This window comes from Muntiacus reevesi, chromosome 2, assembly GCF_963930625.1.
Source record: "Muntiacus reevesi chromosome 2, mMunRee1.1, whole genome shotgun sequence".
Classification (NCBI taxonomy): Eukaryota; Metazoa; Chordata; class Mammalia; order Artiodactyla; family Cervidae; genus Muntiacus; species Muntiacus reevesi.
This window is the reverse complement of record NC_089250.1, coordinates 136083887-136100322: the sequence shown is the minus strand read 5'-3', so window position 1 is coordinate 136100322 and position 16436 is coordinate 136083887. Positions and strand designations below refer to the sequence as shown.

At 43.1% G+C, this 16436-nt stretch overlaps 1 protein-coding gene across 1 annotated transcript; it reads left to right on the top strand.

Annotated features, from left to right (window-relative positions):
• Positions 1-4697: 4697 nt before the first annotated feature.
• Positions 4698-5471, top strand: FGFBP3 (fibroblast growth factor binding protein 3). The gene has a single exon (XM_065920006.1). It carries the CDS (start codon positions 4698-4700, stop codon positions 5469-5471), a length of 774 nt encoding a protein of 257 aa, XP_065776078.1.
• The last annotated feature ends 10965 nt before the right edge of the window (positions 5472-16436 follow it).

Below are 16436 nucleotides of genomic sequence, written 5' to 3'. Positions count from 1 at the left end.
CTCACTCATGCCCCAGAGGCAGCCCTGTTTTGATCTTTTTTCAACATTTATTAGTTTTGCTTGTTCTTGAAATTTATACAGATGTGGAACTTAAAATAGATACGGTGGCTCAGCCAGTTAAGAATCTGCCTGCAGTTCGGGAGACCTGGGTTCAATACCTGGGTTGGGAAGATCCCCTGGAGAAGACAAAGGCTACCCACTCCAGTATTCTGACCTGGAGAATTCCATGGACTGTGTAGTCCATGGGGTCACAAACAGTCGGACACAATTGAGCAACTTCCACTTTTATTTATTTATTTTTAAAATTTTTTTATTTCTCTTTTTTTAACTTTCATCTTTAATATGGGCTCTTTTGTGTTTGGCTTCATTTGCTCAACATTATAGTTTTGAGATTAATCTGCTTAAAAATTCCTTTTGTGCATCAAAGGATACTATGAGCAGAGTAAAAATGCAAGCCACAAAATGGGAGAAAATATTTGCATAATGTATCTATAAGAGGTTAATATCTAGAATATATAAGGAACTCCTACAACTCAGTAACAACAAAAAAAATCTAATTGAGAAACAAAAGATTTGAATAGACATTTCTACAAAGAAGATACACACAGATGGCCAAGAACCACATGGAAAGATGCTCAACATCACTAATCATCAGAGAAATGTAAATTAAAATTACTTCACTCCCAGCAGAGTGGCTATTATAAGACACACATGCAAGCACACACAAGATAACAAACAAAAAAAAGTAAATAACAAGTATTGGAAAGGATTTGGAGAAATTGGGACCCTTGTGCCCTGTTGGTTGGAATGTAAAATGGTGCAGCCACTATAGGAAACAGTGCAGAATTTCCTAAAAAAGCTAAAAAAAAAAAAAAAAAAAAAATGATCCAGGAGTTCCACTTCTGGGTAAATGACCAAAAGAACTGAAAGCAAAAACTCAAACAAATATTTGTATACACATATTCATAGCAGCGTTAGTCACAATAGCCAAAAGGTGGAAGCAACCAAAGTGTCCATCAGCTGATTAATGCATAAGCACAATGTGAATTATACATACGATGGAATATTATTCAGCCTTAAAAAGGAAGGAATTTTGACACATGCTACATCAATGAAACCTGAAGAAGTTAGACTAAGTAAAATATACTAGTGACAAAAGGACAAATACCTCTGAACCACAACTAGAGAAGCCCACACACCGCAACGAAGACCCAGCACAACCAAAACAAAAACAAAACCCAACAAACCAAAGGACAAATGCTGTATGATTCCACTTGCATGACGTACCCAGAGTAGTCAGTTCATGGAGACGGAAAGTAGAATGAAGGTTGCAGGAGGAGGAGGAAGGGAGGAATGAAGAGTTAGCATTTAATGGGTACAGAATTTCAGTTTTGGAAGAAGAAAAAAGTCCTGGGGCTGGATGGTGGTGATGGTTGCACAACAGTGTAAGTGTACCTAATGTCACTGAATTGAACACTTAAAATAGTTTAAATCGTTAAAATTTGTGTTTTGTGTATTTAATGACAATTTACAAGAAGTTATGACAGAGGATGAGATGGTTGGATGGCATCACCGACTCGATGGACATGAGTCTGAGTAAACTCAGGGAGTTGGTGATGCACAGGGAGGCCTGGTGTGCTGTGATTCGTGGGGTTGCAAAGAGTCGGACACAACTGAGCGGCTGAACTGGACTGAACCCCTTTCTGACCTGGCAGAGCACATCTGTGTGCCCCCTCTGTTCTCGGGGCAATGTTTCTGACAGGAAGAGTGGTCTCAGATATCTATCTCCCTTAATAATTAGGACTTTCCAGTAACAAACTTTTCATTGCAATTAGTGAAAAATGTCACAAGATGTCACTCTTTAGCTGAAAATTTATTCCTGTTTGGTTCAGTAGCCAGTAACTGTAAGTAATGCCAGAGCATCAGATAAAAACCTGTATATAGTACTTTGCTTATACAAACAAGGTTTTCTGGGAAAGAGAATCCATTTTACATCTGTGAAATGGATTAATAAGCTACTGTTTATAAAATCTATATTACTATTTCTTAACTTCATTGGTACTAATTGTTTTTCAGTTTAAGTTGAATTGGTGTAAATCAAGACCTAACTAACTTTGCAAGTGATAGTAGTGAAATGCAAAGCTGAAATGTAAAGATCTTTGATCATTTATAGTCAGGTGGCTTCTGGCTTTAACACTAAATGATGTGTGACATTGGGTAAGTCCTTTAATCTCTCTCATTTCACCAGAGTGGTAGAAATGTCTTTCCTTAGGTCAACATACACTATTGGATATTTACTTTGTGCAAAAACATATTTAAATAAATTCTAATATCAAAATATCCTGATTTTTATGGTAGTAATCAAGTTGCAAATGTTGAAATATAACACCAATGGGAGTTCAGTAACAGAAAATACTGCCCACAAGAAGACATTAGGAAGTATAATGAGACTTCTTGACCTCCTGAAGGAGTATTTTAGGAAAATATTTACTTGTATCAAACAATTATAGTCAGAGGCATAAACTCTTGAATTAAAAAATATCACATGTATTACTGAGAACAGTTTTAAAAAGATAATGGAGTATCCTGAAATGTAGAAAAAAGTGCTTTGTTCAAACGTAAATATCTTTAAGATTCAAGAACATGTTAATTCTTAATATGTATACCTACAGCTGATTCATGTTGAGGTTTGACAGAAAACAACAAAATTCTATAAAGCAATTGTCCTTCAATTAAAAAAATCAATAAATTAAAAAAATAAAGATTAGAGAAAGAAAAAAAAAGAATATGTTAACTCTTAAAGATTAACCATTTGAATTGGTAATATTATACTATAATAACAATTTTTAAACTTCTAATTTCTGTAAGAAGTTAAGTTTGATTTATAATACCTAAAAATAATCAAAAGATCAATGCTCATCCCTGGGTGAAATGCTGGACAATATAATAAGTCAATAAACTAGGATATAACATTTTTATCAGTAGTAACAGTTAGGATTAATATTATTAGGATGAGAAAAATTATTCGAAATCATGGGTGAAAATAAAGAACTCAGAATGATATAAAAATCAGAGAGTAAATAGTGCCCAGTTTAGGCTATTTACAGTTGTTTTTGCTTTATTTCATTTTATTTAACTCTTAAAACTCAGATCTTTCTGTTCTAACTTTCATTTCCAAATGATTAAACATGTAAAAGGAGAGGCGGTAGAGTAGCTAAAGGGTACGGGATTGCTTTTTGTGGTCATAAAAATGTTCCAAAATTAACTGTAGTGATAGTTGCGCATATCTGTGAATATATTAAAAACCATTGAATTTTACACTTTAAATGGGTGAACTGTATAAAAGGGCTTCCCTGGGAGCTCAGACAGTAAAGAATCTGCCTGCAATTTGGGAGACCTGGGTTTGATCTCTGGGTTGGGAAGATCTCCTGAGGGCATGGCAACCCTCTCTGGCATTCTTGCCTGGAGAATCCCCATGGACAGAGAAGCCTGGCAGGCTACAGTCCGTGGGGTGGCAAAAAGTCGGACACAGCGGAGCAACTAAGCACAGCAAAATGGTAAATAAAGCTGTTATTAAAAGGGGAAGGAAGTACCATTCAAACATTTTTCCATTACTGCAAATATAGTTATGAATGTCTATTTTTAGAAGAGTATTGAGAACAACTGATTTGGAGGGAGAGATCAATTGGAAGTATGGGATTAACAGATGCACACTACTGATTGTGAAATAGATATACAGCAAGGGTTTACTGCAGATCACAGGGAACTATATTCAATCTCTTGCAATAAACGATAATGAAAAGTTTTTACAAGGAATATTGCTATATATGTATAACGGAGTTACTTTGTTGTACACCTGAAACTAACACAGTATTGTAAATCAACGATAATTCAATGAAAATAAATACAGTTCAAGTAAGAAAAAAAGTAAGAGGAAAGAAAAGAATGACGTTAAAATTCGCGTGATTAAACCCTGGAATCAAAAAAGATTTCTATTTCATGTTATAGCGTCACTTTCATCATACGTGTGTGTGTGTGTGTGTGTGTGTGTGTGTGTGTGTGTGTGTGTGTGTGTGTGTGTGTGTGTGTGTGTGTGGCGCGGTGATGGGAAATCTCCCAGTGAAAGAGAAGTTTGGGAGGGGCGTAGTGGGGGAGGCCCCTTCTGTTCCATTGATAACACGTTCATTCACTGGGAGTCGGCTAAAACAGACCAATCCTTCACGCAGTAATTCGCTCCACCTTAATAAGGCCCTGCCACCTCTCCCAGAATTCGGTAAGTTCAAAGTGCAGTAAAAGTGCATTTTTCCAAAGAATAATTTGAAACGATATTGTATATAATTACCGGAGGGTGAAGAGAGGGGGTAGAGGGGGAAGTCGTAATTATCAGGCGTCACTTTGCTATAGTATTTGCACTGGGGAGATAACCTCAATGCGCAAATAGTTTCAAAAAGATTGTTTAGACAGTAATTGGCTTTTTCTCAGGAAAACTTCAGAAGGGCCTTTCGCAAGCTGCTGCTGCCCCCTGGAAACCAGCGCCAGGGAGTCTGGGGAGGCGGGTTGGCAGATGCCTGTCCTCTGTCAGTAGCCGTCTCTGCCTCTGTCCCCAGGACCAAAGGATGCTGCTCTCCTGGCCCCGCTACCGCTGAAGCGCCCAGGGGGTCCCTGGAGAGCCGACCTGAGCGCAGACACCACAAGCCATGGGTCCTCTGAGGTGGCGAGCGTCCCCCTCGCTTCTGCTGCTGCTGGGCGGCTGCCTCCTCGCGGCCGCCGGGAGAAAGCAGGGGGCGGCCGGCATCGCGGCCGAACCGGCTTCGGGCTCAGCGGGCGGCTCCTCCGGCCGCTTTGTCAGCCCCGAGCGGCACGCGTGCAGCTGGCAGCTCCTGCCGCCCGCCCCAGGGCCCGAAGCCGGCAGCGAGCTGGCGCTGCGCTGCCAAGGCCCGGACGGGGCGCGCCACCAGTGCGCCTACCGCGGAGAGCCGGGGCGCTGCGCCGTCTACGCCGCGCGCCCATCGCACTACTGGAAGCAGGTGCTGGGCGGGCTGCGCAGGAAGCGGCGGCCCTGCCACGACCCCGCGCCGCTCAAGGCCCGCCTGTGCGCCGGCAAGAAGGGCCGTGGCGCGGAGCTGCGCCTGGTGCCCCAGGCATTCCCAGTCTTCAGCCCCGAGGCGGCGGCCGGCTTCCCCCGGGATCCCAAGCCCCGGGCCAGGAGCCGGGTGCAGCCCCGAGAGTCCGCGCTCGGCCCCGCGGCACGGGCCCCGCCTCCCCCGAGCGCGCCGCCCAAAGGGAAGCCCTCTGAGCAGAAGCCCAAAGGGGGCAAGAGGAAGGCGGCCTGGGGCCCAGATGGGGAGCGACCACTGGGCACCGGGCCTGATCCCGACGGGCTGGACGAGAACGCGAAGCTCACGGACACCTACTGTGCTGAGAAGTGGCACTCTCTCTGCAGCTTCTTCGTCAGTTTCTGGAATGGCTGAGGATGCGGGCCTGGGGAAGCCTGGGGAAGTGGGGTGGGGGGCGGGGGAGGTGGGTCTACGCCCAGCCGGGAAGGTAAAACTAAGGGCATCCTAGGCCAGGAGATGCAGGAGAGTGGGGGAGTCCCGGTTCTAGAAGGGGACTGGGGGTAGAGTGGGGGTGGGGGTAGGGAGCTTGGGATGGGAGTGTAAAGGGTGTGGACAGTACCTGAGACAGCAGAGAAGTTAAAAATTATTGAGTCGAGCCTGATTAAGAGCAGAAGAAACAGTGGAAACAGATGTGCAAAAACTGTTCACTGGGGAGAGAGATGGGTACAGAGAGAGGCTGAAAAAAGGAAGTGGGAAAAAGTGACTAAAATGATGTGACTCCTGTGGGAAGCAGGATACAATGTACATTATTTAACACATTTATATTACAATTGATAACCTGAGCCAGACTGAATTTTCAGTGTCTTCTCATCTACTCGACTGACAAGATTACCAACTTTTTTTCTCTTTAGGAATTAGTATGAACTTGGGTGCTGTCTCCAGTCATAGATGATCCCTATAGGGATCAAAGCCAATGGGAGCTCAAAATTGACTCCAGTGAAAAGATTTTCCAGATGATTTGCCTCTGAATTCTTTTAGAAGTATTGCTTTTAAACAGAGTGATGCCTGGTATTCTGAAACTTTCCCATTAACCTTCCAAATTCAGAAGTGAATTATAGAAGTTGGTTTTAAAAAACAATTCTCTTTGTGTTTGATCGTGTTTTTAAAAACAGCTGAAATGTAAGCACACATCTCAGAATGGAAGTCATATCTCTGTTTCATGTAATTAATTGTTAACATATTCCATTTTAAGTAAGATGTAATAATAGACTTTGCACACATTAGGTGCTCAATAAAAACTGTATGGCTAGATTTAAAGAACTGGCAGGACAATGGAAATTTTGATTGCATTTGATCTAGTTCTGACTATACCTTGAAGTTAAGTTCCTAAAAATATCTTGAATTGCTGGGGGAAGACAAGAAGTAACAAGTCTGCATAAGGGAAAAATCACAAACTGGCAAACCTGGGCCCTATCATTCTTCTGTTTGCCCTGCATGTAGTTATATCATTTTTCTGCTCTTCCTCCCTTCCTCCCAATTGGGATTTGTTGCCAGCATTGAAAATTAAATAATTTCATATAAAAAGCCAGATGTTTGAATTCTCGTGTAAAATTAGATCTAACAACATTTGACACACCTTTCTGCATGGCAACATGATGCTGAAGTTGGCTGCCCTCTTTAGATTAGATATATTTTCCTTAAGATTTATTTATTTCATTACTTTTGGCTGTGGCGGATCTTTGTTGCTGCCCACAAGCTTTCTCTAGTTGTGTCTAGCAGGGGCTACTTTTCATTGTGGTTCAAGGGCTTCTTACTGTAGTGGCTTCTCTTGTTGCAGAGCAGGGGCTCTAGGGTTCAGGGGTGTGGGCTTCAGTAGTTACTGCAAGTGGGCTCAATAGTTTTGGCTCCCAGGCTCTAGAACAAGGGCTCAGTAATTGTGGCACCCGGGCTTAGCTGCAGCATGTGGGATCTTCCCAGACCAGTGATCAAACCCAGTGCCTCTTGCGTTGCAAGGTGGGTTCTTAACCACTGGACCACCAGGGAAGCCCCTAGATATATTTTCCTGAGTTTTTCCACTGCTCCTGCACACCTTATCAGTCGATTTTATTCATTTATATTATAGGGCTCAATCTCTGAGACATTTGAGCCACCACCAGGTAGAAAGGGTTTTTGGCTGACCTGTTCTTCTCACCTCTTATCCTTTAAAACAATTGTAAATGCAACAATGTGACAGATACTGAATATCTCCTGAACTTCTCCCTCCTTGAACAGCCCCTAGAAAATGTAAACTTTTACCTGTTCTGTACATCCTTCACACAATTGGCAAAACACTGAGATGACAACCACTTGAAATCACAATGTTTCTGCTTTTGGAGGCTTGGGGACCAAAGCTGCCCTCCCAGCCCCATAGCTATCTTACAACTTCAAAGAGCTGTTCTCCTTACTTCCTGCTGGACGCTTAAGGGCTTCAGAGCTTTGATGAACTTACCCCAAGTTTGTTCCTCCTGTGACCTCTGACTCACCACATTTAAACTCTTCCCCATTTCAATTGTTAAAAACAGGCTCCAAAGCTCTCCTCTCCCTTTTGTAAAGCAAGGCGGCTGCTTTCAGCCATATTAAAATTATTCAGCGGTCATTATATACAGAAAACAGCAGAACTAAGATAATGTAAAGTGCCACCAATAATGACTAGCCAAGGCAAAATACCTCGGGCTTCCCTGGTGGCTCAGACGGTAAAGAATCTGCCTGCAGTGCAGGAGACCTGGGGTCCATCTCTGGGTCGGGAAGATCCCCTGGAGAAGGAAATGGCAACCCACTCCAGTATTCTTGCCTGGAGAATCCCATGGACAGAGTAGTCTGGGGGTGGGGGGGGGGTTGCAAAGAGTTGGACACGATTAAGTGACTAACACACACAAGGTAAAATACCTAAGAATAAACTCAACGAAAAAATATGCAAGAGCTACATGTAGAACACAGAAATACACTTGAGGGCAAAACAGAAAGACCTGAGTAAATTAAAACATATATGGATTGTGATTATGAGTATTATTAAAGAAGGCTTAATATTAAAAAATGTCAACTAATCGACACATTTAAACATGATAACAAAATGCCAAAAGGATTTTGTGGTGTGAGAACTAGGCAGACTGATTCTAAAGTTCCAAAGGAAAATCAAAGTGAATTTGGGGACTGGATGGGTGCAGGGTTGTATGTTTCAGAGAGGAAGAGAAAAAAAGAATGCTTTCATTAAGGGCACAACTTGAAATGGCTAAATACAGAATCTCCCAAAGGACTGTCAGCGGCACAGTGCAAAACAATGTAAATGACGTGAGGGCACTGTTTCTAGGTAACCACAGGGACTCTCCATAAAAGGCCAGAAACTTCCGACCAGCACTTCAGTTGACAGTTGCCGCCTTTGAGTTGGGTGGTCATGTGATTGTGGCAGGGCTGAGGGCCCTAAACCTTTGATCTATAGTTCTTTTGTTCCCACGCATAATGATCACAATGAGGACAATTCTTCTCCACATGGAGACAGGGAGAGGGCCCTTATGCATTGATTTTAAGATGTAGGTAGAGAGGTTGAAGGGAAGAAGACTTGTGTGGGATCCCCAGAAGGGTGAGAGGTCACAATTTACATTTAATCAAGTGTCAGTACTCCTTGGGAGTGTCATAGGATGAAATATTTTCCAATATTTAGAGGCAGCTCTTTACCTTCTCTCTTTTCTCCCTTCTGATTATTGCTCAAGGCTTGGGAGGGCTCTCAATTATATTTAAAAAGGCAAAGCAAAAGAACACACAACACAACAGAACACACACACACACACAGGATTAGAGTACTTTGAAAACTTATTGTTGGCAGTGTGCCCCAGAGGAGGAAGCTGGTTAGGACAGTCACATCTTTTATTCCTGAGTTCACATCAACAGTCTCCACCATGTGGGTAGGCAACCAGCTTCTTAGATGGCTTTGGATATTCCTGCAAAGCCCTGTTAAAATCCACAACATAAACCCTCAGTAAAATCTGGAGGGTGAAATCACTTTGAGTAACTGTGAATGGCTGGCACCTACAGTTATAAAAACTTTGAGTGAGTCACTGAGAATGAAGGAGGACCTCAGTGCCAGATGACAGCATGCTTGCTTGAAAGCAGGTTGGCTGGTTTAGAAAGGCTGGGGGCAGACGGAAGTTGGTAGAGCTGAAGTTATTTGCAGAAGGGATAATTAGCTTCATGGGACCAGCTGGTAGCATGTAAAAGGGCAGGGGCTGGAAGTGGCCAGCAAGGGCATTGGACTGCAACCTCAAAATCTGGCTACTGTTTAATGGTAAATTTGTTCAAAATAGTAGAAGAGGCCTTCTCTTTTAATAGCCATGAAGTTTCATTTGCCATTTAAATAATAACTATAGTTTAATGTCAATGATCTTCTTGAATTTTGAAAATAACTTAGACATAACCATTTAGACTGGCTGCTGCTGCTGCTAAGTCGCTTCAGTCGTGTCCAACTCTGTGCAACCCCATAGATGGCAGCCCACCAGGCCCTTCCATCCCTGGGATTCTCCAGGCAAGAATACTGGAGGGGGCTGCCATTCCCAGGACTGGTGTATTATTTTGGTAATGAATGCCAGTTCACAAAATTCTGTATCAATAGCATAAAAGTTTCTTTGTTTATCATTCTATTGTTTTATCTCAAAGTTTGCCATTAGATCCTAATTGAAATTCATAGTCTTTCTTGGTCCTTGTTAAATACTGAAAGTGAGAGCTCAGATCTAAGAGTGAGAAGGGTTAACGAGTCTGTGAGCTTGCCTTGGTGGCCTGTTCCCAAGTCTGAACCCTGCATGTGTTGGGGAACAATGGTTGCCTATTAACCTCCCAGGTGAACAGTTGGTGGGGATCAAAGGCACCCCCTGCACTGTGTGGTTTTGCTCAAACTGACTTCCCACTTAACCCCCAGGAAAAGGACCCTGCTAGGTCCCCAGGGAGCAATGGGCTGTGCTAAACCCAGAAGCACATCTGAAGGAAGGTCTGTCCCACTAGCGTTTCTTTGGAAATGTGCCAGGGGAGGCTACGGGGGTAAGGAATTGGTTCTCAGAGCTGTGGAAACAGGGATGGGAATACGAGGATTATTTAGGCATAGACATCACAACAAGTAGCATTTCCCTCTTTAGGTCCTCCTCCAACATTTGCAGAGTCTGGAGCAAGAATTCCAGTGGAGCGAAGTCCACTTACTGTATGTCTGAATAGTAAATAATCATGACACAAGCTAGAAAATATAGTCTATCCTCCTGTCTCAACTATACCTTTGAACAACAAGAAATTAAATATATACATATGAAAACTATAATTTTTATATGATTAAAAGTTGGTAAATATCAAAGAAAATGAATTCACATATATGTGGGACTTTCCTGGTGGTCCAGTGGTTAAGACTCTGTGCTTCCACTGCAGGGACACAGGTTCGATTCCTGATTGGGGAACTAAGATTTCCACATGCTGGATAGCAGGGCTAAAACAAAATAAAACAAAAAGGTCCTTCCTTGGTGGTCCAGTGGTTAAGACTCTGTGCTTCCAATGCATAGGGGTGCAGGTTCAATCCCTGGTTGGGGAACTAAGATCCTACATGCCATGCCAAGAAAATAGTTTTAAAAAAATTAAGTTTAAAAAATGTAATGCAAGGAACATCTTCATGCGGAAAGATGTATTTGTCATTTTCAAGGATCCTTATCCACCCCCTCCAAAAGTTCCAGAGGTCTCCTCTTTTTCATCTAGCTTGCTGATTTCATGAATGCAATCTTCTTTATCAGGTAATAATCCAAAATAGCATTTGAGGTTTTGATTTCTGATTTAAAAGAGATAATTCTTTTAAATTTTTAATTGCTTTGATTAGTCATTACTTCTCCACTTAGTAGTTATATATTCATTAAATAATTTATATGTATTTTTTTCACATTCTGTATGGTCTTAACCTACAACTTAGAGTTTAAAAAAATAAACAGATCTCTCTGAAAATGTTCTATTTCCTTTTTTCCTCCTATGAGTTCCATTTGGATATTTTCTCTCACAATCTTGACTAGTAATTCATTCTCAGTGATCTAAGGGATTAAAAAATAAAGTGTAATATGGATAAACAACAAGGTACTACCATAGAGCATATGGAACTATGGTCAAGATCCATAGTACACTCTTGGGCACAGTGCACAAATTTAAACTCCAGAAATATGCCAGGGAGGTTGAAAATAATCACAATTGTATAACATAATTACTGTAAAAAGAAAAAGCAAATGTAAAACATTAAATTTTACTGGATTTTTGATTTTTTAAAAATTTAGTTAAAAGTTCACAAATTTATTTTGTGAACAATTGAAAAATTTTAAATATGGCCTCTATTTTAAGTGGCATTATTTAAGCAAAGTATCTTAGGTGTGATAACAGTATTATGGTTATAAAGAAAAACGTCCTTATGCCAATTCCTGCATGTGAATTATTTCAGGGCAAAATGTTAGATCTGAAATTGTAAGTAATTCAGGAGAAAGAAACCTCTATGCAGATATATGACAAAGCTAATGGCAAAATGCTAACAAATGGTGAATGCAGATGAAGGGTAGAGAAACGTTCATTTGTCTTGTTGTATTACATTTTCAACTTTTCTAACCCTAACCCTAATCTAGCCCCATGATTATCTTAAAATGTTTTCTAAATTATTTGAATTGCAGTGAGAAAATGTGGTCCTGAGAAATATAACTATCTATGGTGATTAAATGATGAGAGTGGGGAAAAAAGTAGGCAACACTAAAAGAGCCACGAGTATATCTAGAGGAAAATAAACTTGGCAAACCAAAGTACTGCGCATGGTCCTTGGAAGCGAGGGATGCTCCGTATCCCCGGTGACGTATTGTGCGTGTCCGGAGATGCTCCGCGCGCCTGGGAATGCTCCACCGCGGGCGCGCACAGGGTTAACTGCAGGCCGAGGGGCCCGTGCATCCTATGCCCGCCCACATTCCGCCACTGAATGGAGGCGATGGTCTGATTCCGGTGGGGTGATGTCGCCGCTCCGTATCCAACATTCCCACTGGCCAGGCCCCCAGCCCCTCCCGGGCCGACCCTGCGCTCCGCAGTCACGTTATCTTCACCACCATTCACGCGGCCCGACCGGGGTTACAAAGCGGGACATTAAGAAGTCTGAGGACGTCGTCGCAGAATCTAGAAATGCTGGGCTAGAGACGTGGAGACAATTACTGGGGTTCTGAAGGCCCCCGTCGTCGACCAGCCTAGTAATCTAACTCCTTCCGTGATGTGACAGGGGGTCCTGTGTTTGCAGATCTGTTCCTTTGTCTGAATTTTGGAAAGAAAACTTGGTACAATTTGAGAAATGTGTGTGTGCGCGCGCCCTTTCATTAAGTCCCTATGAACCAAACAAAAGAGACCTTACCCGATTTGCCCTTGTCTAACTTTATAAAGCACATCTCATAAAATATAAGCTTTTAAAAAAATAACAGAACCTGTTTTTAAGTCGAGACCTAAATAAAAATAATATATTACGTTCATATATCGTGCTCCACCAAATCTAATAATTTATCATTCTTCTTGTAATAACTGTATCTTTGATACCTTCAGCTGGTTATATTTCCTAAAATATTTTATAGAATATATAAAACATAAAATAACGTGAATGCTTCATTTCTATCACCTATCCAACAACCATGAAAATTAGAGAAAGTGTGATTAAGTGGGCAATACAAAGTGACATTTATTATCACTAGAGAAAGTAAACTGGCTTGTACAGAATGAGTAAAAGGAAATGTCCAAATAGAAAAGTCATTCACTCCTTCAACTAGTACTTAGAGAACCGACAATGCCCCAGGCTCTGGCAAATCAAGAGTGTGTGGGACACCCTTGCCCTTCAGAATCTCCCAGTATTCTTGAGAAAGAGCACTGAGTGAGGGGCCAGAATTATGAAAGAGTTAAGTACCAGGTGCTGCAGGAGCCCAGGGGAGGGACACACAACTGGGTCAAGGTCATGGATGTGTGTGGAGGTGACAGAAAGGGAGAATCAGCGAGGGCTCCCTGGAGGAGGAAATACTGAGCTGAAATCTGAAGAATGAAGTGGGGCCTGTGGTTCCCTAACTTCGTGGACATTAGCATCACCTGGGGAGGGACCTCCCTGGTGGTCCAGAGGCTGACTTCAGGCTCCCAATGCAAGTGGCCAGGTTCCATGCCTGGTCAGGAAATTATAGAGTTTGCATGCTGCAACTAAGTATCTCACACGCCTCAACTAAGACCCAGAGTAGCCCCCACACCCCTCTCCCCCCAGGGGAAAAAAAAGTCCTCTGGGGAGCTTCAAAAAATCCCTGTTGCCAAAGTCACACTCTGATTAAGTCAGAATGTCTAGGGGTGAGAACCTGGCAACAGTGTTTTTAACAAGTATTTTAAAACCCAGGTAGCCCCAACATACAGCAAAGTTGTGGGAATTACTAAGGCAAATGGAGGGAAGTTTCCTGAAGGAAAATGTTTCCCCAGCAGGCATGTAGTAGTTGTTAGTTACTGTTCTTGCTTCCAGCTTCTCCTCTGTACCACCTGCCTCTAGTACACATTTCAGGAAATTTTTATTGAAGTTGAAGAAAAAGCCAATCAAAATCTGGCCGTATGAGAAAAGCAGGCACTCCAAAAGAATGCCGGCTGTCACTCCTTAGGGTCTGAAACTTACAATGGCAGGTCTTCCCCTAAAGACAAGGTAAAATGCAACATTCTGACAACTGTGGGGGAAATGTGTAATTGTCACTTCATGGGCAATGGCAACCCACTCCAGTATTCTTGCCTGGAGAATCCCATGGACAGAAGAGCTTGGTGGCCTACAATCCATGGGGTCGCAAAGAGTCAGACACAACTGAGCAACTAACACTTTGACTTCAGACAACAGTTACAGGATTACTGTTTATATCTTGAAAATGGCTGCCCCCTCTTTACTAAAAAAAGAAGCACCACGTCTGCTGTTATGGGTACATTAATCATGAACTGTCAAGAAAAACCTGAAGAAGAGGCCATGGAAAGAGTATTTCTCCAAGTGAGCGGAGGTAAACCGTGTGGAGCAGAAGCTAGGGCTCTTCCACCCAGGGGCCACTTTCCTTGCCCGCTGCTCTAGGAGCAGGATTCGCCCATCAAGCCCTCCTAGCTAAGCATTCTCTGAGATGCTATTCTACCTGGGCATGAAATAGTCTCTTGGAATTTACCTCTTGTTATATAAATGACTTGGAAATGAACAGAGATCATTCTGTTGTTTTTGAGATTGCATCCAAGTATTGTATTTTTGGACTCTTTTGTTGACCATGAGTTCTACTCCTTGGACTGCAAGGAGATCTAACCAGTCAGTTCTAAAGGGAATCAGTCCTGAATATTCATTGGAAAGGCTGATGCTGAAATTGAAACGCCAATACTGTGGCGACCTGATGCCAAGAACTGACTCATTGGGACAGATCCTGATGCTGGGAAAGACTGAAGGTGGGAGGAGAAGGGGACGATAGAGGATGAGATGGATGGATGGCATCACTGACTCGATGGACATGAGTTTGAGTAAGCTCTGGGAGTTGGTGATGAACAGGGAAGCCTGGTGTGCTACAGTCCATGGGGTCGAAAACAGTCAGACAGGACTGAGCTACTGAACTGACTGATATACATGGCAGTTCCAAGCCTGCATGCTGTGCCCGTGTGCTCAGTCGCCTGGGACTCTTTGTGATTCCACTGTACTGTAGCCTGCCAGGCTTCTCTGTCCATGGGATTTCCCAGGCAAGAATACTGGAGTGGGTAGCCATTCCCTTCTCCAGGGGATCTTTCTGACCCAGGGATCGAACCTGGATCTCTTGCATTAGCAGATGAATTCTTTACTACTGAGCCGCCTGGGGAGCCCAGGGCACTTTAAAAGGGAGGGGGGGAAGAAAGCCTCTTGTAATTCAGATTGAGGCAGGAGGCGTTTTCAGTAGATCAGAGACCACAGAATAAGAACTCCCCCACCCCCCCACCCCCAGGGGTTGGGTACTATTCTCTGACATTCCAGGGGACTTTCCGAAACACTCAAGGAGAGGCCCAGAGAATGAACCTTACAGGGCTCTATCTTATAAACCTTTAGGAACCTTTGCATCTCTGCAGGAAAGTCAAATGTAAAGTATTTATTTATTCCATTCCCCCACCCCTCCCCGCTCCAAGCACTGGTTGCAACTGTGACCCCATGGAATTAACAATCCCTGTGACCTAGATTCAAGTCACAAAGATGCTCCTCAGTCAGGGCTGGGAATGGTCTGGAGAGACAGCACTCTTTTTATTAGTTGTCCCATACGTGATGCAATAAGGAGTCCAAGCCTCTGAAACCAACCAATCAGCATAAATCCGTGCAAAGTGGAAGCTGACCTGAAATGAAGCCAGTTCCAAGCAAAACCCACGGACAGGGACGGAGAAGGAATGGAGGAAAACAAGTGTGGATTTTGCACCAGGCTTCCCAAGGGTAGCTGGGAGCTGTTGCTAAGCCCTGAAAATCAGTCAGTCAGGCTCTTCCAAAGATCTTTTTTCTCTTGAGCACAGTGTGGGAACGCCTCCTCCCGTTTATATGCAGTCTATAATCTGCCAAGTGTTTTCATTGACATGACCTCATCTGAGCCTCACAGCCACCCTGTGAGGTTGGCAGGGCATGCATGATCTTCCGCCCCCCTCTCCCCTGCCGCCCACAATTAACATTGTGAGAAACTAAGGCTTAGGGTGAGTGCCCTGTAGGGAACAGCTGCCCCTGGACCTGTCTGACTCACAGTGCTCTTTCTACTCACTGTATTTCTTCAGTACCATTAGTACTGAGTATCAGGCTCAACATCAGTAGCTCTTTTTAAACCACCCTCAGACCTCATGAAAAATATGGATTTTTAGACCTCACTTGGATCTTTCCAAAGTCGCCATCTGGGGCAGCACTGCCCCAGATTTTTAACCTGCACATTGCCCCGGTGTTTCTAATAAGAAGCACTTTTGGTAGCTTGTCGCCCAGACAAGATCCAGGAGGGTTACACTGTGGTTCGCAGTTCCTGTGAGCTCTTGGATCTAGTGTTTCCTTAGCCTTGCACCACAAATTAAACAGTTCGTGTTTTAAAATGAATGAACCTATAAAAATTACTCCTTGGCTTCCCCCATCCTTTATCCCAGCATGGCCATTATGGTTTTGGTTCCGGGCCAGAACAACTCTTTTAAAGAAGCCAGCCCTTGGGCCTCCCTTCATCCTTTCAGACAGTGATTTGCAGAAAATCCAAGGCAGCATCTCTTTCCTCTAGCATCCTAGTCTTCAGAACTGTCCCATGCTATTTATCCCCCTTTCTCCTACCTACCGCCCTTACTCAATTCTCATCAATCTTCCCTGGG

Excerpts from the sequence above, each read along its gene's own strand:
- FGFBP3 (XM_065920006.1), top strand. The coding sequence starts at position 4,698 with ATGGGTCCTCTGAGGTGGCGAGCGTCCCCCTCGCTTCTGCTGCTGCTG.